General features: G+C 44.9%; 2 protein-coding genes across 3 annotated transcripts in view; one reads left to right on the top strand and one right to left on the bottom strand.

Moving 5' to 3' along the window:
* syn3 (synapsin III) overlaps nucleotides 1-22,114 on the top strand; it is a 191,458-nt gene that overhangs the window by 62,562 nt on the left and 106,782 nt on the right. The gene's annotated exons all lie outside the window — the stretch shown is intronic.
* Nucleotides 207-20,808, bottom strand: etv6 (ETS variant transcription factor 6). 2 transcript variants are annotated; one of them, XM_086023063.1, is made up of 8 exons: nucleotides 20,430-20,808; nucleotides 17,882-18,029; nucleotides 8,050-8,214; nucleotides 4,963-5,100; nucleotides 2,683-3,282; nucleotides 964-1,106; nucleotides 794-894; nucleotides 207-715 (listed from the first exon to the last, which is right to left on the bottom strand). In XM_086023063.1, the coding sequence occupies exons 1-8, from the start codon at nucleotides 20,457-20,459 to the stop codon at nucleotides 613-615; spliced, it is 1,428 nt and encodes a 475-aa protein (XP_085879189.1). In that variant the 5' UTR covers nucleotides 20,460-20,808; the 3' UTR covers nucleotides 207-612. The 2 variants fall into 2 exon arrangements, with proteins under 2 accessions (XP_085879189.1, XP_085879190.1); XM_086023064.1 differs by having other exon boundaries at nucleotides 17,882-18,026.

The following is a 22,114-nucleotide window of genomic DNA, read 5'->3' as shown; positions in this document are numbered from 1 at the left end:
GAACAGTCTCTGAATCGAAATATACTTTTGTTTTTTTCCACATTCATTCCAAGATTTTACTGAAGTAAACATCGGTTCCAACCTCCTTAAAAATGTAGTTGAAAAATACAATTAATCGCGATCAATTAGGGAAAATTTTGCGATTGATTAGTTTAAAAAAATTAATTGCTTGACAGCACTATACAATTCACAAAAAGAAAGCTCACTTTGATCAAAAATGTTTATTCCATCGTCAAATCATCCTGCACACACGCGCGCGCACACACACACACACACACACGCACGCACATTGCCACAGTATAATGCATGTGAAGTTGCCAAATAAAATTACCCCAAAAAAAGCACAAAAAGTGATTGGTTTGCTTTTGCAGTTCACAAAAAAAAAAAATATATTCAGAGCTTGTCCATGAGGCAAATTAAAACTACAGTAAATTAACCAAAGGCATTTTTGGAAATATTTCATATCTCTGTATTGGGGACTGCCAACAGCAAATGCCCGAGACCTTTGAGGTTCAACGACGATTGTTCAAGCTGCTTCGAAAAGGCATCGGCGGCTTTTGCAGTAGTAAAAGTTCACGGACTCGCTTTTTCCCCTCCCCCCCCCCGAGGTCCTCAGCACTCCTCTTTGATGTAAATTTGTTCGTATGTGTCGGACTCCAAGTGCTCCAGGCGGTCCGTCTGGCCGTTGACGATCTCGTCTGGGGTCTTCATGAACCTGGCCAACGGCAAAGCCGTCGATTTTTGTTACGTGCTCGCCATCGTTCACGGGACGGCTGCGGAAATCGGTCGTTACCTGAATAACAGTCTTTGTCCGGGCTCTTTCCTGATAATGTTTAGCTTGTAGTAGTGTCTCAGTGCTCGTGACATCTTCTCATACGTCATGTTGGTCCTGTTCTGTAAGCCCAGAGAAATGCAAGGTGTTGAGAATATCATAAAAGGATCAAAAATTGCCTCATTTTTTACCTTGTGGTTGCCCCACAGCCTGGCCAGGCCATTGGGGTCCATGATGCGAAAGATTTTGTTCTCCGGGTCCTCCCAGCGGATGTAGTTTTCGTAGCGGCTGTCTGACAGGAGCTGGTAGACGTAGTCCCACAGAAGCCGGCAGTCTGCCAGGACAAAACGCCACAGCCAATCAGCAATCCAGTCCAGGAAAATGGACAAAAGTATGATCGACGCGCTCCTTTCGATTCTTGACCAGTTCTTTTCTTCTATCGAGAGTATCTTTACTTTTTTTTTTTTTTTTTTTGGAGATACTTTCAATTTTTGGGTTTATAAATTTGACCTCTGCACAGGACAGATTTTAGCTAGGCTATGACGTTTCTGAAAAAAAAAAAAATCCACCTGTTGCTGAACCAATTAATTCGCAATTAATCGGAATTCAATTACAATTATTACACTCCGTGAGCCCAAAATTGGCATAATCGTAAAAAAAACGATTACTAATATGCATTTATATCCAACACAAGGAAATCGTACTTGAATGTACACATTTGCATCCTTAATAACTAATTTGATCAATTTTGTTTAGTCCAAAAGGAACTTACATGGTGTTTCAAAGAAATGTAATTGTCTTTATATTTTTCACTTTCAAACATTTTCTTGTTTTGTACTAAAAAATAAATGATCTTTTGAATAATAATGATTTCAATTATTATCAAAATAATCTCGATTAAAGTTTTTGGCATCATCGAGCAGCCCTAATACATATTAAAAAATATCGTCGCTGCCCTGTAAAAAACACGTATGTCCAATTTTGGTAAAAAAACAAAAAAAAATCATGTTAATGCAATGTTTGTAACGCGAAAACTCCATTCACGTAAAAATAAGAAAATTGGACAAAATGTAAATAAGTGTTTTCCACAGGACAGCGACGGTATATTATTATTAGTGCTGTCAAGCGTTTAATTGTTTTTTAACGAATTTTCCATCATTGATCTCGATTAATCGCATTTTTCAACAATTTTTTTACGAAGCTTGGAACCGATATTTACTTGAGTAAAATTTTGGAATCAATGTGGAAAAAAAACAAAAGTACATTTCGATTCAAAGACTGTTCCAATAGCTTCCTTTGATCCTTGAATACGATTCTTTTCCTGTCAAATACAACCGTTGAAAGATACACTATGGTATTTGAATTTGGCTTTGCAAAATGTGCAAATTATTTTGAATTTCTCCAATGAGCCGTCGAGCAACTTTTTCAAGTAAAACTACCAAAAGGCAAACGTGTCTTTGCGACAGTGACTCTCCTCTCAGTTTGGCTGCACAGTCAGCAGAGGTCAGCAATAAAAGTGAGTTAACTGAGTTAATTAATTTTTTTTTTGTGCATTTATAAAATTGAAATTAATCTCCACAGTTAACGCTTTAACTCGGACCGCCCTAATTACTATATTACACGCGACATTATCGTGTGATTATGAAAACACGATCGAGACAAACTATAGAAAAACGTGCTCAAAAAAAAAAATCCATCTGGAAAATGTGACTTGCATCTCCGACTCCAAAAATTGAGCAAAAATGTGTTCTTTTTCAACATCGTTTACTGGAATAGCCCATTGGGAAAAATAAACTGCGGCTTCAAAATGTCCTTCTCGGAATATTTCCAAAAGGCTTCCTCACCGGACGGTTTTCGTGGATCGATCCAAGGCGTCCGCCCGTTTGCATTCCGGCGGTGAAGCAATTTACCTGCTATGCGCCCAATGGGCATTTGGTGTTCCTCGGGCGGAGACACAGGCATGAGGAAGTTCCTGTAGATTGCCTCGTCCTGATGCTGGATAAGATGCTGCGGCACGGTCTGGTGACTCCTCTCGACTTTGAGCTCGCGGCCGTTCTCCGCGTGCATGCCGCGGCTGTTCCTGAAGTCCGGGGCGGTCCCGCCGCCGCCGCCGCCGCCGCCGGCGCCGGCGCTCCTACTCGAGTTCGGGAACAGAGGGTTCATGATGGCGCTGGGCATGAGCTGGATGACCCGGAGCGGGCCCACCTCCTGGCCTCCCGGGCTGCCCAGACACGGCTCCGCCTTGGGGGTGGCGCAGCGACCGTTGGCGGCGGCGGGGGAAACGGGCATGGGGTACGTGTCCTCGGGCAAGTGGTGGTTGCTGTCCGGCAGCTGGGAGAAGGCCTGGAGGTGGTCCTCGGCGGCGGGCTGGCGGTGGTTGGGGGCGGCGGGGGATCGGCGCGACGGCGGCGCCGGCTGCTGGTGGGGCGAGCGGGAGCGGTGTCGCAGCTCGATGGTCGGCGGGTGCTGGGGGGCGGGCTCGGTGGCGCACGGCGCCCGTCGTACCGTTTCTGTAGGGGGGGGGGGGGGGGGGGGTGGAGGGGAGGGATGGCGACAAACGGGGTGAATATCCGACCGGTGGATGCGGCGTGGCAATTTGTCACCCAGCTCGCAGCATTCTTGTCGGAACAATGGCAGGCAATTGCTACCGCATTATGATTCATTTCGCTTAAGGGGACGGCCGAAGGAGAACTTGGCCGAAACGACGGGTTTGCATGCGCTTAAACTTGTTTTTGTTGACACTCGGCGTGCGTGCCAAAAAGGGAACAAAAAGAAAGGAAAAAAACTGGCTCGGCCAGTGGCGTAAAAAATGCTTCGCGGTGTACTGAGTGCTGCTTTTGTTTCTGCTTATTTGGTTAGCAACATGAGCACAATAAATGACAATGTGACCTGGTGCACTTTGGGGGATGAACAATTTCGTTTTTTCCTCAATTTCGTGATTTAATATTAGGGCTACCTCGAGATTTGATCCCCTTTCCCATTTAGAGGCCCGCGATTCGATTTAATTCCGATTCAGAGGCCTACGATTTGATTCGATTGAGATTCCGATGCATCGCTACATTGGCTTACATTTTATAGTCCATGTAAAACACCGGTGCCTTTTTTTAAAACCTTTTTTTTTTAAAAGAAAACTTTTTCAAAGAATTCATGGAAGAGAAAACATTTATACTTCACACTTTGACTTCGCTGCGCTCGTATGAGGTTTTGCTTGTTCCGCCACCTTGTCGCGTATTATCTTAGCCTAGCGCAGACGTCTGACGTGCAAACGCACGTAATCGCTTGCGCACGCTTTTTTCAGCGAAACTTTAAATCGCGATGATCAACACCTATGAATCGATTCAGAATCTCTTTAATACGTCAAACGATGCATCGAAAAAACGATTATCGTTCCCGCCCCTATTTAATATGCAATTATTTTTTTCAAGGTCCTCTTCAGACGTATTTTTTTTTCTTGACAAACACAAGCAATAAATCGATCTGTATAACACTAAGGAAATGTTTTGGTGGCTGAAATCAGAGCAAATCAACCATAACAAGACATTGTCACAAAATTTTACCAAACGAGTGCCAGTAAATGGTTAGTCAGATAACAAGTATAGAGCTAACACATCTAAGCATGAATTTATCCACACACCATATAGAAAATTTAAAAAAAAAACGATCCAAACGAACCAGAGCTTTTTTTTTGTTTTTTTTTGTTTCGTGCAATTTGATGTGCAATCTGGTCCAGATTTTGGACAGAACATGAATAATGGGGCGGGGTTGTTGTTGCCAGGAAGTTGCACACTACCAATGACAAATGACCAAAAAAAAAACGGAACCAAACAAAGAAGTAATGCTTCAAAAGGCTTTTTGTGAGAGTGCCATGTTATGGCCACTGTCCACTAGGTGTCACTATTATCCCAAAGTCATTTGCTCCATACATTTCAACACCCTTTGTGGCGCCACGGTTACATTTGTGCGCACGCTTCAACAGTCAGCATTTTGGGTTGCACTTGAACTACGGCAGCGTTTCCTTGTGGAACGGGTTTCATAGTTTCCAAGTCAGTTTTTGTGGCGGCCTCTCGCGCGTTTGTTGGCTTTCAAATTGCGTCGCTTCACGTCAGTGCCAGAAAACGGCATCAGTCATTCGAGCGCGCGGAAAGCTCACGATCGGCGCGGCAGTCCGAGTTTGAAATTGGGGCGCTGACCTTCGAGCTTCAGGTGCTGCTGCGCCGGGCTCTCGGGCAGCAGGTGGAAGGAATTTCCCGGAAAGTAGCCGGATGGGTAGAAGACGTGGGGCTTCCTCTGCTTCAGGGTGTGCTGCAGCAGCTCGTATAAGACGTCACCTGTAGGGGAAATTGAAAAAAAAAATAAACACATTTTTTTTTTTTTTTTTTTTTTAGAAAACGGGAAGTTACGATTGTAGATTTCTAAGGAAGGCGACGACTTCTCTGTGATTTCCAGGCAGCGTGAAGCTTGAGTAAGAATGGAAGGATAACTATACTCCCTATTCAGTTTTTTCAGATGTGCCTAATGTTGATGTTTTTTATGATTATACATTTTTTGGCATCTTTGTTGTAAAATTCGAACAAAGTTCAGGGGTCTTCAAAAGTGGCATGAAAACGTAAACAATTGCTCCCAATAGTTTTCGACTCTGTAGAAAGTCCTCCAAAATTTCAAAATGACAGAAATGTTCAAATTTCATTTCTTTGTTTCGATTTCAAACAAGAGCAAAAGGTGCCGAGCGTTCCCAGGGTCAGTTTGAATCTCTCATAAAGTTAACTGGAAATTGACATAAATAGTTCCTTGAAGTTAACACAGTTTGAAATGGATATATTATCAGCCATAAGATTTAAAAAAAAAAAAAATAAGACAGATACTGATATTCGACATTTTGATGAATATCGGCGCCGATAATCGGCCTGGCTGATAATCGGTCCATCCCTAATTGTAATGCACATTAATTTTTTTTTGTGTGTGTTAAAAAACACATGAGAATAGGACCTGAAAAAAAATTATCGCATATTAAATCGCAATCGGGTTAAAAAAAAACAACTGAAAATTTAAACAAATAGTTTAAACAAAAATTTAAATTTAAACATATAGTTCCTTGAAGTGAATCGGTCCATTAATCGGTCCATCCCTATTTTTTACCCACTGTTTTGTCAGCGGTGTGAAACACCCACCAGTCGCATGTTCCAGTTGTGACAGCGAGGAACCGACCTTGCCGTTCCAACACTTTTGGAGCGGACAAATGGTGGAATCGTGACTCGAGCAGCCTGCGTTCAATCGATGTGGACGGAACTAAACGAGGCCTATTAGCCTTTTACAAGCCCGCCGCTCTCCTTCAAGTGGCCCTACAGTAAGGGGACAAAGCCGAAACGGGAAGTTCGCTCAATGATTAACAGCGCCGTGTTGACTTATGACGACGGCCAAATGGGATCAAAACAGGTTTAACAAATAACTTCACATCAAGAAGAAGGAACACCGAGATAATGTTTGACAGCCCTGGAAAAAAAAAAAAAAAAAGCGCTTTTACCATAAGAAGGAAATGAGGCTCATAAAGGAAGTGATGGTGGACACACACACACACACAACTTTCAGTTCTCACTTTTAAGCGCGGTAAGTGGCCGAGTCCGGAAAATTTCCCGCTTCCTGATTTGAGATGATTTGGATGGCTTCGAATGGCAAGGCACCATGACACAAACTAATCGACACATGATGACTTTTGTTGCAATCTGGCAGTGAGCGATGGCAGCGGCCGCACTGCCGAAGGGAAAACAAAGCACCAATCGATCATCGGGTTTATCTCCGGGCAATTTGGGGTTAGGGGAAACATTTCAAGCTGGTGACACGTTGCGTGAAGCAAAGCAAGGGAACGGCAAATGACTGATCAAACCTGTGGAAATGTATTAATCGTATTTCCATGACAGAATGGCACGCTTTAAAGTACAGTCCAATAAGTCACGCGAGTCTTGTTCGGCAAATGCAGAAAATGTGACTTGACACATTTATTTCCAGGGCTGCTCGATTATGAAAAAAAAATGTTAATCACAATTATTTTGGTCATAATTGAAATCATGATTATTCAAACGAGCATTTCTTTTTTTCCTGTACAGAACAAGAACATGTCTAAACCTAAAAAAATATAAAGAGTAGGGACGTAACGATTCACTGAAGCCCCGATTCGATTTTCCGATTTTAAGTTCCCGATTTTCGATTAAATTCGATTTTAAAAAAAAAATCACTACCATGCTGTGCGCTAGTGTGGTGCTGCAGCCATCCACAAACGCAATACGCAATGATGTTTGGCGCATCATTTGATCTACACATTTTAAAATGTGCTCTGCATCTGGAATGAAAAAAAAAAAAATTAAAGCCATCATTTTTAGCACTCTAAATTACTATATTCTAATGACCTAGGTATGTTGTCTTTCGTTAGGTGTTGCTGTATAGGGCTTGTGAGTGCCGACATGTCCAAGTTCGATTCGTCTCGATTCAAATCAATTATCCGATTAATCGGTTTGAAACGATTTCTAATCGATTTCCGATTAATTGTCACATCCCTAATAAAGACAAATACATTTTTTTTGAAACACTATAATTATGTAGGTTACGTTTGAACCAAACAAAATTCGTAACATTTTTGTATAAAATTAAAAAAAAAAATTTTTTAAGTTGTAAATGTATAAATGCAAGCATGATTTCCTTGTGTAAACAGTGCGTCGGACATAAATGCATATTAATAATCATTTTTTACGATGATGCCAATTTTGTGATCGTGGAGTGTAATAATTGTCATTGAATATCGATTAATTGCACAGCCCTATTTTTTTTTTTTTTTTTTTTTTTACATTGAGTCAGTAAGTTGATTATTTTGGACTTTTGGAACAACAATCATGTCAAAGTATCACAAAGTCATTTGATTGCGCTGTTGACATGATCACACCTGCGTCATCGACTTGATTCTCAATTCCTGTTTCATATTGAAAAGAAATCCAGCAGTCTGCTCGGGGGGGGGTGGGGGGAAGGAGGAGGGCCGCGCAATGTTTTGCTTGAACCCGCCTGGCTGCTAGTGTTGCCGGGGCAACGGTTGAGGTCCGTACTTCCTGGACTAACCGTCCCCTACTCCCCCCCCCCCCGTTTGCATTCTTGCTCTGGGTGACTTTATCGATTCGTTGATGTTGCTTTAAAGCAGCGTTTTGGTGACTTGGATTTGCTTTTTCGAAGTAATGGTCCGGTTTAGTCCAAGTGGGGCTCCATTTTCCTTTCCCGAAGGGAAAAGGGGGAGTTACCAGAGTGAGGCGAGCGGTAGCGGAAGTCCTCCTTGGTGAGCAGCAACAAGGCCTTCCCGTTCATCTGGAAGGAGCCGCTGGCGATTGGCCGCAGCGCAAACTCCTTCTCGGCCCATCGCAGCCACTGGGCCACGTCCTCTCTGCTCCAGAACACCGGCTGCAAACCTGAAGTGGGGGCGGAGGAAAGGGAAGTTAAGGAAAAAGGGGAACAAGCAGCAACGTTGACGGAAAGAAAAAAAAAAAAAAAAAAATGGTGAAGCAGACGCAGACGGGGAAGGAGGGGGCGGCCCGCCGGCGGAAGGAAGGAAGGAAGGCCGGATGGCGGGGGGGGGGGGAGGGGAGGGGGATGGGCTGGGGAGGAAGGAAGGAGGCCGAGGCAGTAAAGAGGATATTGAGGAAGTGGAGATAAAAGGGGGGGGGAGCGATTCCGGGAACGGCGCTGATAAAGAAGAGTCGCTCAGACGGGGCGAGGAGGTTGGAATCAAAGGTTGAGAGAGAGAGAGAGGATTGGTGGAAAAATAATAACCGGGTTGACCCGGTACGGCACGTGAAAACCTTGGCCAGGCTTAAATTTTTTTCCTTTATCGCCTCGGATCTGTTTGGCTCTGTTTATTAGTGTGCGTATTAAAAAAAAAAAAAAAATCTCCACTCAAGACATTGACGTGCAGCAACAACAACTTCAAGTGGCGCAACACTGCGTCCTCTTTTGCTTTGTCTGTCATCTGAGGTGAACGTCTCAGAAAGATTGCAATCTTCACATTGTCTGCCGGCCCCCTTTTTTTTTTTTTTTTTTTTTTCCCCCCCCCACCCTCGTTTATTCCAGGCAATGTAGACACATTCCTGCCATCTCATCGCTTTTTTTTTTTTTTTTCAAACGATTGGTATTGTGACTCAGGCTGACCTTCTCAACTCTTCTTCTTGTCCAACCCCCGACCCACCCCCCCCCCCCCCCCCCCCGACCCCCACGCACACGCAGGCAGATGCACGACTAGTCATCTCACACTTCTCCCTCCGCCTCAAACCCTCCCCCCGGGGCGTCGGACAGCTGTTGTCGGCGTCACGCGCGGTAATCGGAGCGCTCTCAGACCACCCCGTCACAAAAGCCGGCGGCCTCCCCCGTCGTCGCCGGCAAACAAAGGACGTTTTTCACGGCGAGCGATCGATGCGACGCGGGAAAGCACGTCTCGATTGCATCTGGGCTCGGATCAGATTTTGTTATTAATTGTGAATACGATGCAATTAATTCATAATTGCGAGACCAAAACGTTTATAAAAAAAAAAATATGATGTTGTTAACTCATTCACTGCCATTGACGAATTGACTCGTCTTTTCACAATCCAGCCATTCAAGCCCAGGGACTTTTTTATATATTTTTTAAAAAAAATTTCAAACGTTAAGGTAAAAGAGAGTCTGAAAATGTCTGGCAGTGAATGAGTTAATTGTAATTAGAGATAGACCGATATGTTTTTTTTCAGGGTCGATGCCGATACCGATTATCGGTAGTCAAGGAGGCCGATAACCGATATTTGGAGCCGATATTCATTTTCAGCAAAAAGGAAAATATTGGCGTCCCAAAAAAATAACTTACAACTCTTAACTTTGTTTGAACGTATTCGAGCTTATGGTTGTTGAACATTTTTTTTCAGATTGGCAAAACGTTGATTATTATTCTACATTTTTGCCGATATACATCTTTGTTGTAAAATTCGAACAAAAAGGGAGCTTCCAGGGTCATCTGCATGTCTTATAAAGTGAAATGAAAACTTAAAAACAATAGCCCCCTATATTTTCAACAGAAAGAACATTTCAAAATCACAAATGTTCAAAATTTCACTTCTCTTTGTTTTGATTTCAAAAAAACAAAAAGGTGCAGAATGTTGCCCGGGTCAGTCGAATCTCGTAGAAAGTTAACTGAAAATGGTGAAGTTAACACAGTTTTAAATGGATTTATTATCGTCCGTCCGATTTTTACCGATATTCGGCATTTTGATGAATATCGGCGCAATCGGGTTAAAAAAAAAAAAAAAAAAAAACGTATTTCGATTATTTTTCAATGTCGTTGCTGCCCAAGAGTGTCTCACGGCAACGGGTTTGAGCAGCAGAGCCCCGGTAGGCGTCGGCGGGTCACGGGGTCGGGGCCGCGGCATGCTCACTCCCGGCCCAAAGAGCGAGCCGCTGTCTCCGCTCTGCCAAAAAAGCCCTCTTAGATCCGGTATGTCGGTCTCGGCCATCTGTGCTGAGCCCAAAGGAGGAAGTGCGAGGGGAGAGCAGGGAAACAAAAAAGGGGGAGGGTAAAAAAAAAATAAAAACCTGTCCCGCAACGCGCTTCGGCAGGAAGTAATCCAGCCCGCGCTTGGTTTCGGCACGGGAAACTTCCAGCGCCAAGGTTAAAGAGCAACGCCGGTGGCAAAGACGCGCGTTGATTGAGGAAAGAAAAATAACGAAGGCACGGGAGAGTTGCTGCAAAGATGTACAATGGGGGGGGGGGGGTGCAAGAAACAGAAAAGGAAAGCGATACTGCTTGAAGTTCAAAGTGGGGGCATGGTATCTATTCTGGGACGGCGGCGGCATTTTGATGCCACTCCGGGACACTCGCCGCCTTAACGGGCAAAACGATTGCGCGGCTTGCTAGCGCACAGTCCAATGTATTAGAATGCAAAATAAATGCAAATGTAAACATTGGGCCTTTTGGCCAGAGGTTGTTGCTCACGATTTTCCAGTTCTGGTTCGTTGTGACAGTAGGAGAATTTTTTTTTTTTTTTTTTTTTTTTTTTGAGGCAGTTGCCATTTTCCAATATTTGGCAGCATGAAATTCCGAAAAAAAAAAACGAATCGCCCGACCATTTTTTTTTTTTTAGGGGGTGTTTGAATATCATTATCTTTCTTACGTTGTAATGTCTTCAAATCATATATATGTATCATCTGAGAACTGTGGATGACACAGTTTCCCCCCCGGCGGCGTCTCAGGCCCCCGCGCTGAAGACGCACGCAGATGCCGAGGCGCGCTGGTTGCCCAGGCAACGGCAAAGAGCCCGCGGGGACAAACGAGGGGACGGGCGCGATGAGATCACAGCTATCTCGTTTCGTCGTCGACCGTGCGGAAGCGCTCGGCGGCCAGACAGGTTAATGAGGTTTGTCCTACTGAGGAGCTTAAAGGTCTGGGCTACAAACTGCGCACCGCTTTTGCTCATCCAACAGAGGACTGCCTATTAGTCACTGGACCATACTGCAAGTCCAATTAGTCCGAAATAGAGGTAGAGCATGAGTATACCTAAGTGACAAGGAGCAGTTGTACCCTTTAAGGGTCCTTTACGCTCTACGTTGGAATGTCATAACACTTTATGACATGGTGTCACAGACTACCACCTGAGACGTCCCCATATCACTAGAAATAAAAGTTCAAATTCTCCATTGAACTTCACGTTTTTGTTTTTTGATGAACATTTGAGCTTACTGCGTTACTGCATTTTCATGTCGGTCATTATAGCGGTAGTATGACGTGGTGTCACAGGCCACCGCCTGAGACGACACGTCCCCATTTCACTAGAAAAAAAAGTTCGCATTCTCCATTGAACTTCACGTTTTTGTTTTTTGATGAACATTTGAGCTTACTGCGTTACTGCATTTTCATGTCGGTCATTATAGTGGTAGTATGACATGGTGTCACAGGCCACCGCCTGAGACGACATGTCCCCATTTCACTAGAAAAAAAAGTTCACATTCTCTATTGATCTTCCCGTTTTTGTTTTTTGATGAACACTTGGGCCTACAATGGTACTGCATTTTCATGTCGGTCATTATAGTGGTAGTATGACATGGTGTCACAGGCCACTGCCTGAGACGACACGTCCCCATTTCACTAGAAAAAAAAAGTTCTCACGTCCCCATTTCCCTAGAAAAAAAAGTTCACATTCTCCATTGAACTTCACGTTTTTGTTTTTTGATGAACATTTGAGCTTACTATGTTGCTGCATTTTCATGTCGGTCATCATAGTGGTAGACATGGTGTCACAGGCCACCGCCTGAGACGACACGTCCCCATTTCACTAGAAAAAAAAGTTCACATTCTCCATTGAACTTCACGTTTTTGTTTTTTGATGAACACCTGGGCCTACTGTGGTACTGCATTTTCATGTCGGTCATTATAGTGGTACTTGGAGAGCACATTTTATAATTATTTTATTTTTGGGGGGTGTGTGTGTAAAAAGGCAGAGAAAAGCTTTCACTACTTTGTGTCCCGGCAGTCGAGCGTTTGCACAGATATCCAGACTGCTCTCAAGGTGCCGCGTGCGCCTCGGCCGCCGCAGTGCAAACCGGCTTCGGCGAGAATAAATAAAAACAAACACGGCTCTATCAGGAGAGCCGGGACTTTGCTCCAAACTCTGTACTTTGGTAAATGTTTGCCTCGCCTCTCAAAGCGCAAGTAGGCGGACATTGGCGTAGCTATCTCAGAAAACGAGAGGCTCTCTCTCTCTTTTTTTTTTCTCTCTCTCTAAAGCGAGGAGGAGGAGGACGAGGGAAGAAGGAGGCCCCGCCGTGACTCTCTGACACCCTGACTCAGGGACATGCGGCCATGCGAGCGAGTCATTTCCTCACCCGGCGTACATCCCCTTTTTTGCTCGTTCCGCCCGTGCGCGCGTCGGCCGAGGCCTACTTTTACTTTCCTCCTTCCTCCCTCGGCGCCTGGTGTCATATGCGTCGCCCTTCGCGTGGCAGGCATGTGCTTGCTCCCTTGCAGCAGAACTGGACCGCATCCAGTCCAAACAACTATAAAACACATCATCAATCACACGGGGCTTTTACGGCCGGGAAGTAGCGCGACCTGTTTGTGATTTTTTTTTTTTTTTTTTTTTGTTGTCGTCAAGAACTTGGAGCAAGCCGGCTCTTGTAGACTCCAACCGACTCTTTCTTTTGTTCCATTTTTTTTTTTCCCCCCCCTGCGTGTTTGATATATTTGCAAACGACGTCAAAAAGAAAAAAAAAAAAAAAAAAAAGCTAAGCTTTCGTGAAAAGCTAAGTCAGCATTTTGTGCGTCATTCCTCCAAATCGTTGACAGACTTTAACATTTGTTGTCATTCAAACGTCACTTCGGTGAAAGGCGAGTCGCTTGTTGCAACTTGTGTCGGATCAAAGCAGTTTGCCTGAATGACTACAATGCCTCCAAAACAGTGAAAGCAGCATTTAAAAGACACGCGGCGGGTCCAAAGTAGAAATACTTTTGAACTCATTTAACTCGTTGGCTGCCATTGACGAATTTATTCGTCTTTTCACGGTCCAGCCGTTCAATCTCAGGAATTTATTTATATATTTTTTCCAATTTTTTATTCTAAACGTTAGAGTAAAAAAGGGTCTGAAAACATCTGGCACTGAATGAATGAGTTAAATGAACTCGTTTTTTTTTTTTTTTAAAGCGGCATCGGGCCGGTCGGGAAGGAAGGAAGGCTGAAAGGTCGATTTGGGCAACGGAAGGAAAGGATGTAAGGATGCATGAATGAAGGGAAGGAAGGGGGTCGGGAAGAAAAAAAAGTTGACGAGCAAAAAAAAAAAGCACGGAAGGACGCGAGAATACAAATACAAAACAAAAGGAAGGAAAACATGCCAGGAAAAAAAAACGGCGTTGCCAGATTACTCTTGATCATAAAACCAGTTAATGCTTGTTAAACATGCATGTTGCTTGTTTTTTTGTTTTGTTTTTTAAATCCTTTCTCAGGTCACAGAAAATAAAAAATAAAAAAACCCAAAACAAAAGGAAATGTCCATCATTTGATCGGCACGCTATAATTGTCCTCCGGTACGCTAGCGCAGCATGTCGCTTGCGCCGCGAGACGTCAGCGGCGGGAAACTTCCTGCAAATCCTGTTCACTTTATGTTTACCACATGTAACTTGACAGTGCAGTCTGCTTATTGCTGTCACTCTTTGCCAGCAACTCCCAAAAAAAAAAAAAAAAATCCATCCAAGCGAGGCGCGGCCCACCGCGCGCTTTTTATCGAGGCAAAAAAAAAAAAAAAAAATCCCATTGTTATTTTTTTTTTGAGCAAATTCAATAGATTGTAGCGTGAGTGCGTTCAATGGGAAAGTTTGCTGTAAAGCCGCCCACTCCCCCCCCCCCCTCCCTCCCTTTTGAAAACATCATACGGAGTGTGTCGCGAACAGGAAGAGAAGGGGGCTGCGTTCAGCTCGCTCTCTGGCATGCGAGAACAGTTTCCCTTTCAGAGGGGAAGAGCGGGTCAGCGAGTTAAAACACACACACACACCCCCGCACACACACACACACGACAACAACAACATTTATTCAGGAAGCACTGTCTGCCCACTCAGGAAATTCCTGAGGACAAGAGCTGCTTCCAGGGGCAGGAAATTTCCCGTCAGAAACCCACGCGCGCAAAACCCACGCCGATTAAGTCCGACGCGCGACATACAACGCACGCCCGGAAAAAAAAAAAAAAAAAAAAAAACGAGAGCAAAAGGGCAATGGGTGGCGCGAATTGATGTGCTGTAATGCGGTTGCTCACCGCTTACACCTACACACGCTTTACACAAATATTCACTCATCCGCCCACGCAGACACGCATGAAGCGAGTATGCGCACGCGCCAAGGCAACGGGCAGTCTTGTTGCCATGGACATCACTTCAAGCGGGCTCTTGGTGCGCTTTCAATTTGAAAAATTCATTCAATTTCAAGGCTTGATTTTGATGTCGATTTTAGTCCACGTGCTTGCACAAAGACTGCGAGTCAAACTCGAACTGAAGTCGGCGAGTGAACTGTCATCTTAATTCGTGGTTCATTTGGCGTTACCCGAGAGTAAGCTGGACCTATAAGGCCCCAAAATTTAAATTGTACAATAAGTCTGATTAATTGTAATTAGGGCTGTGCGGTATATCGTTATCGTCAGAGCTGGGCGTTTTACTCAAAATTCAGCGTCCGTTATTCGTCATCCGTCTGCAGCGTGGGTGCTAGGGATGTAACGATTCACTCAAGCCCCGATTCCATTCGATTCTCGGTTCCCGATTTTCGATTCGATTCGATTTAGAAAAAAAAAAGAATTGCTACCATGCTTGTCTCTGTGCACTAGTGCGGCGCAAAAGCATCATTTGATCGACACATTCAAAATGTGCTATGCATCTGGAATGAAATAAAGGTTTCAATACATCATTTTCTAGATGAAATTGAAAAAAATAAATAAATAATAATCGATTTTTCGATTAATTGAATTGATGAATCAGAACGAATCGTTTTTAGATCGGTTTTCAATTAATCATCAATTGAACCGTTCCGTCGTCCGTCATTCGCCTATTTTTTGGGGGGGGGGGGGGGGGGGAATAGTACCCGCCTATAGGCCAGTCCACTTCACTCAAATATGTCCCCCAAGCAACAACAATTCACTCTTGTTCCTCGCCGCGGCCACCGAAGCTTCGCCGCGAAAAACAGACTAAAGACGGACTACAGACGAAAGACGGATTCAATAAACGGGCTTCCCACTCTGCTTAGTCCGTCAATTATAACATTTTACCCGTCATTGGCCAACCGTCAGCAAAACGGGCGTCCGTCACACGGACGGAAAGCCCAGCTCGGGTTACCGTCGCGATATCTCGATGTGAACATTGAAGGTATGAACATTGGGAACGGAGACAGTATCAGTCGCGCGGGCGGGGCAAAGCAACCGCGTACCGCCTATCACGTTTGACGTCGGGCTCTATCGGGCTTTGCGATTTCGTCAAAGTATCTTATTTTAATTGGGGAGTTTGAGGGTTAATAATGCTGCTCTGAGCATACTTTAGTGTGAGGAGCTGTCTGTGACTTCCCCCCCCCTCCCCCTCCCCCTGCCCATCTAATCCACTTCCTCCCCAGGAAATGGAGAAGGCGGATTTCTGCCCACACTGCAATTTCCTCCCTCATTCTTTTTCTTTCTTTCTTTCTTTTTTTTTTTTTTTTAACCCCTCCCACTCCCTCTTCTCCTCCTCTCTTCCTTCAACTGTTGCGGACGGCTCGTTTCCCGCCACACGCATGTTCGCATGGGAAGGACGAGCGGAGGTGTCGGGCTAGAAGCCGTCGTTTCCTGCCGGGTCGGCGCGGGGGAACCGCGTTTCGAACGTGACCCCGGCAAAACTTCCGCCAAAGCTTGCGGAAGTGACCCATCGCCTTAACTTGACAGGAAGCAGAAGCAAAAAAGAAAAAAAAACCCTTCTTCCTTTTTCTCAAACAATGCCTGAAGAGTTTCCTGTCAATGTCATCCAACGGCCTGACAAACGTCCTCAGCTTACCACGTTGTAGAGAAAAAAAAAAAAAAAAAAAAAGGAGTTAAATATTGATGGATGTTTTGGACATCGCAGTTACTCATTGAACGTGAGGCCTACTATCTCTTGGCAGCTCTCCGATTGTTAAACAAGAAGAGTAATTTAACTTCCAGTCCGATATCAATAAATACGGAACTACAATATAATGCAACTATAATATGGCCGGTCGCTCGTTTTCTTTTTGTTTTTTTTTTGGTAAATAATCGCTGGAGGGAAGGAAACATGGCAACATAGACTGTACTTGTGTAAACTAGCTCCTCTCCAATCGCGGCCGGGTTTTTAGTGCTAGCAGTGCGGTTAGCATTAGCCGTAATTGAGCGTTCGGTCCCACCCATTTGAACACGATCACGCGCTGTTTGCATTGTTCGCATTAGCATCTGGTCGGCTGCCAATGTTTGCTGGAATTCAAACACGTACACGCCGGCTTAGATTTAATTTAGAAAAATAAAAGCGCTTCCTCAATTTTTGTATAATGCGCATGAAAGTATGATGCTAATTACTACTTCCTTGAACGCTGGGATACTTGATCGTGACAAAATAGCTTACAGCAGCCTGAAATGCTAGCTTACTTTGTTAATACAATACAACTGTAACATCTTGAAGACCGTTTTGGCCTTGTCACATGCTATTAGTGAGCGTTAGCATAAAAATGATGTATAATGTAGCCTACAGCTATGGGTCATTGAATATGCCGATATGAAAATCTAAAATGTATTTAACAAGAGGCTGTTATACCACTGATACTTTTCTTTTATAAGAAAAGTATCAGTGGTATAAAGAGGAAGTCAACCCAAACATATTTTTTCAAGAATATGTTCTCTGCAAGCCCACTAGTTGAAACAGGCCATTCTGATAAATATTGCGTTTGTGGAATAAGAGTCGATCCACTCGTGTTTCGCTATCCCCGGGGGCGGCCATTTTGTCACTTCTGTCGACTGAAAACGACATCACGGCCGACCTGTTTTCTGAAGCTGAGCCATGCTTGGTCCTTACCCGAGTCCTGAGCAGTTGCGATGTCATTTTCAGTCGACAGAAATGACAAAATGGCCGCCCCCCTGAGATGGCTAAAAAGGGGTGGATTTTACTGCTTAACTCATATTCCACAAACGCCAAATTAATGAGAATGCCGTGTTTCAACTAGTGTGCCTGCTGGGAACATATTCTTGAAAAAAATGTGTTTGCGTTGATTTTTTTTCTTTTCCTTTAAAGTCTTGAATAGTATTGACATTTCTCTACTAGTTTGTCCACTTTAGTCACTCATGGTGATGAGTGCATAAAATTGCACACACGTTTATCAAACAGGCTAGCGCCAAGTCTTTTTTTTTTTTTTTTTTTAATTGAGGTTATACTTAAAAAGTTTGCTCAGCTTTTTTTCGGTCATGTGACACCCGTAGCTCGTTATCAGCGCCGGACTGCCGTGGGTCAGCCGTGAGCCGGTGACGTTGCGCGGATGTTAGCGGCCAACATCTGCTTCAACACCTCCCGGCTGAGAAGTACAGCACGGCTGTGTGTGCGTGCGTGCGTGCGGGACTCACGCAGGTGTGCGGGCAGCCTGGCGGGCCTGTCCTCCATTCGGCTGGCTGGCCTGGCGGCGGGGGAATGGACGGGGGCGGGAGCATGGACGGGGGAGGAAGTGGAGTTTGGCAGCGGGTTCGCGGAAGGACTGAAAGAGCGCCTCTCCTGCTATGAATAGACAGAGACACAAAAGCCAGGCTCACAAAACGTGCCAAGCCCACCACCCAAACAGCCCCCCCCACCCTCCGAACACACACACGCACGCAGGGTCGCCCGCCTCACCTCGTGTCATGCACCCGCCATACCGCAAAGTAAGCAGATGACCGATACATAGGCGTTTGATGCCGTTTTTACGCGATAGGAAACGCTGAATAGAATCATCGCAAACATACATTATTTGGTCAATTCACATCAACATTGCACGTCCTTCAAGAATTGAACTGTGTCATGCTCACTCTTTGGCACATTTTGCTTTGGAAAGATTGCGGTCCGCAAATTTTGAACAGCACTGCATCATATCGAGTAATGCGCCATATTTAACGTACACTCCCCGATACCAAGTATTGAAGTGAATCAACTCTTGTTCCAAAACTTTCCCTGAGCTCGGCAGATGTCGAACTCTTTTTAGACCAACAACTTGCCATTGAAGACATTTCGAAGTCAACTATACCAAATGCCATAAACTGGGTCAAACGAAGTCCAAGAATGCCCACGAGTTCAAAAATGCCATCATTTGCGGCCAACTAACAAAGTCTTGTCATCTGTGTTGACCTTAAAGTATCTCCACGCCACCTGCCCGGAAATCATATGTCAGGCCGGCAGCGGTGTGGAGTATCGGTGTTTTTTTTTTTTTTTTCCCCCGATTCCGCATACAGACGTACGTTATCGGCGTCCGTAACAACATTTCCTACCGAGAACTATCTCGATGTCCAAACTGTTTGACGGATTTCACGATGAATTTGCCATCCTTTGCATCATGGCCGTCACTCTGAACGATTATCTCTTGTGACAGGCGTATTCGCGGTCGCAAGCGCCCGCTTCACCGCTTCAGGCTGCGGTCATGACACTAAAGGACGGCTCCGAGACTTGTCATGGAAAACGCGTCGTTCCAAACGGTTGAAAGTGGACGCCGGGAGCAAGTGTTTACAAGTTCTCAGCGCTTCTTCTCCCGGATAGTTTCCCCTGTGGAAAAGACAACCAAGACCACCGTGAAGAAGCCATGTCCTAAATGTGTGTATATTTCTCTTGGGGCTCTTTTGGTGGACAACGTGGGGCAGATGCGGCTGTTAAGCAGCATTGCTTTGGTTAGAACGCTAGCTTACAGTTATCCAGCGTGCGATTCCATTTCCGAGCAAGAGCACAACAAGGAGCCATTTTTATTATTTTTTTTAAGGAAATGAAGCTCAGTTGTTGCTTCGTCCCTCTGCCTGCTGTCGGCACCCAGTCACTTATTATTATTTTTGTTTTTGTGCGCACTAACAGAATGTACCAGGAATTTCCTGTGGAAGCCAAGAACCAATCTTTCAGTCTTCCATTTCCTCTTTCATGCAGATCTTTTGCGAGACATCCAAACAGACCTAATAACCTTTCTAGCCATGGGTGCTGTGAGAAAAAAAAAAAAGGGGGGGGGGGGGGGGGGTAGTCATCTTGAGGCAGATGGGACTTTGGGGGTCACCAAGCTTGTGATGCAGGAATGGCGTGCTAGTGACAGAAGCGGGCTGTGGGCAGAACAGAGGTGGGTTGAGTCCCCACAATGACATCAGACTCGCTAATGACTCGCCATTACTCACAAACCGCCTTTACGTGCATTCAAATTTCGCCTAATTAATCGACTGACTTAAATCTGGCCTAAAATTCATATCGATCGCGAGATTTGTGCAGCGCCCCCTATGTTAGTAAATAAGTAACACAAATGGTGTAACGTCTCTGGTTCTGAGTCGGGCGCGCGTGTGTCATCCTTGACCACGTATAATAAGCATGACAATGCGTTATTTTTCAATGAATGATCTTGAAACAGATTAGAGTATTGATATTGCGCCGCGCAGGTGTCCCGAATGTTTTGGAGCGGATGCTTTTCATTCTTTTCTCCTCAATCCAAATGACGTTGCACGCACAACTCGTCGGAGCCGCGCCAACAATTGCTTATCTTGCTTTAATTGTCAAGCAACGACTAAAACTAAGCCGCTTGGCAACTATGTTGGACACCGCCCCCCACCCCCCCCCGCCCCCCAACTCTGTCACGATGCCGTGGGCAAAAAGCCTCCACGCGTGGAACGTTGACACGGTCCAGCTGTTAAACGTGGGCAACACGTGGATTGTATTTATCTATTTATTTATTTTAGACGTCAAAGGTGGTTGCGATGTGAAACGAGTCCTCGAGCGCCTCGATGCAAGTCACGACTTTTTAATTGATTTTTTTTTATTTTATTTTATTTTTTTTTACGCGCGGATGCAGGCGCGCAGTCCACGCGTGGGGGAGCAACAGATGAGCGGCCCAAATCAAAACAAACCACACAAAGCGAATCCCCAACGCGAGACCCGCAACGGAAGCCCCCTCGCGATGGTTACCTTGGCTGCAGCCGCGGGGCACTCAGACATGATCTCCCGTTAACTTCTCCTCTTCCACTTCTCCTTCTTTGTTTGTTTTTTTTCTTCCCAAAAAGTGTTTATTCTAACTATATGTCGCGGGTGGCGTGGACAAGTCGTCACGGAAGCCTCGCCGTTGCTGCTGCCGCCGCTTCTTCTTCTTCTTCTTCTTTTTCTTCTTCTTCTTCTTCTATCTGCAGCAACGCTCCATTGCCCAGCGCGGAAAAGAGACAAACTTCTTTTGTCTTGTCGTGCGTTTCCTTTTCACGTGTCGGCGGCGCGCACGTAAATAATCCCTTCCTGGAAGAGCGACGCGCGCGCACGCATGCACGCTCGCTCGCTCGCTCGTTCGCTCGTTCGCTCGCTCTCATTGATCCGGACGTGTGTAAAACGGCGAAATGACGTCGATTCCCAGCACTGAGCCTTGCCCCCTTTTAAAGGGAAATAACAAGCGCGCACTTGCATTTACATTTTGTTCTCATTTATGCAGCGGGGTGAAGATTTGCCGTGCAATAATAGCAAATGTTTTACATGGAAACGAGTGAACTTGCTGTTACATAGTAATAAGTAATATTCGATGCCACCACTTTCTCTTCCGAGACCGATCCGATACCGATACTTTGTGCATATGCAACTAATAAGTAGTAATTGTTGCCTTTACCTTTTTGATCAGTTACTCCAAGCCGAGTCATAAATATATTTTCGTGGCTGATTTCATAATTGCATGTTTATCCATTTGAACAACTCCAACGTGAACAATCAACTTATCACAATTTCTCCCTCTGCACCTGGATAGTGCCTCTTTGCAGCACAAAGGAGCGACACTCACTATGCGCTCCTCTTCGGTCCGTGACTCCGCCCTCTCATAAATGCCTTGTTTTGTGTGTTGTGGTTCATAGCCTGAGGTATTTTGCAATGTTTGTTGTGTTGCCACAACTCCTTAGCATTTTTCCACAAACAAAACCTGGCCGTTTGGAGCTGAAATGTATTTACAGTATGTGGCTTGACACCCACTCTAAAACCACAAGATGTTGGCAAAGCACTTCCTTCTATTAGACAATGATATGGCCTGCTGAAATGAAGCTCCTCCCCTCAGTTCAACATAGTTGATTGACACCAGGATGCCTCCAGAAAGCACCAGAGCAATGTTTTGATATCAGGCGTGAAACATTTTTCAGCAAATAACGCAGGATAAATTGCCAAAATAAATCCGTGACTTGGTGAATATGTGAATGCGTGACGGTTCTCTCTACAGTAATTGGTCCACTGAAGTATGTTGTAGTATCTGAGCTTAGTGTAGCCCGGGTTGCTCTTGGAGCCATGGAGAGTCTTTTTGTACTGTGAATAATGGCGGAAAATTTGAGTCAAGAAAGTGGATTCTCAAGCAGGATTGGACATGTACCAAAGGAAGGGAGAAAAGCAGGTTCAAGCCAAGGAAGGAAGGGAGCAAAATAAAAAAAAAAAGGGGGGGGGGAAGGAAAGTTGTAGGAAAGGAAGCAGGTCAAGGAGAAAAAAGAAAAAGCAGGTCTGTGCTGGATGATTCATGCGTTTGTAAGGGCGCTTGTAGAAAAACAGGTGTGATGGCAGGAAGGAAAGGACGGAGGCAACAAAGGAAGGAAGGCCTAAAAAGTTGGTTTCAGTGCAGGAAGGATGCAAAGATAAAAGAA

This window comes from Filicampus tigris, chromosome 22 (assembly GCF_054856515.1).
Source record: "Filicampus tigris isolate MCC_2025a chromosome 22, RoL_Ftig_1.0, whole genome shotgun sequence".
NCBI classification, from domain to species: Eukaryota; Metazoa; Chordata; class Actinopteri; order Syngnathiformes; family Syngnathidae; genus Filicampus; species Filicampus tigris.
This window is presented reverse-complemented; position numbering and strand designations above follow the sequence as displayed.

Bases quoted from the DNA above. Each gene is read 5' to 3' on its own strand.
- etv6 (XM_086023063.1), bottom strand. From the start codon at position 20,459: ATGTCTGAGTGCCCCGCGGCTGCAGCCAAG. The intron at 18,030-20,429 runs GTAACCATCGCG...GTCTATTCATAG, and splicing joins GCCCCGCGGCTGCAGCCAAG to CAGGAGAGGCGCTCTTTCAG. The intron at 8,215-17,881 runs GTGAGTCCCGCA...CCCCCACTTCAG, and splicing joins CAGGCTGCCCGCACACCTGC to GTTTGCAGCCGGTGTTCTGG.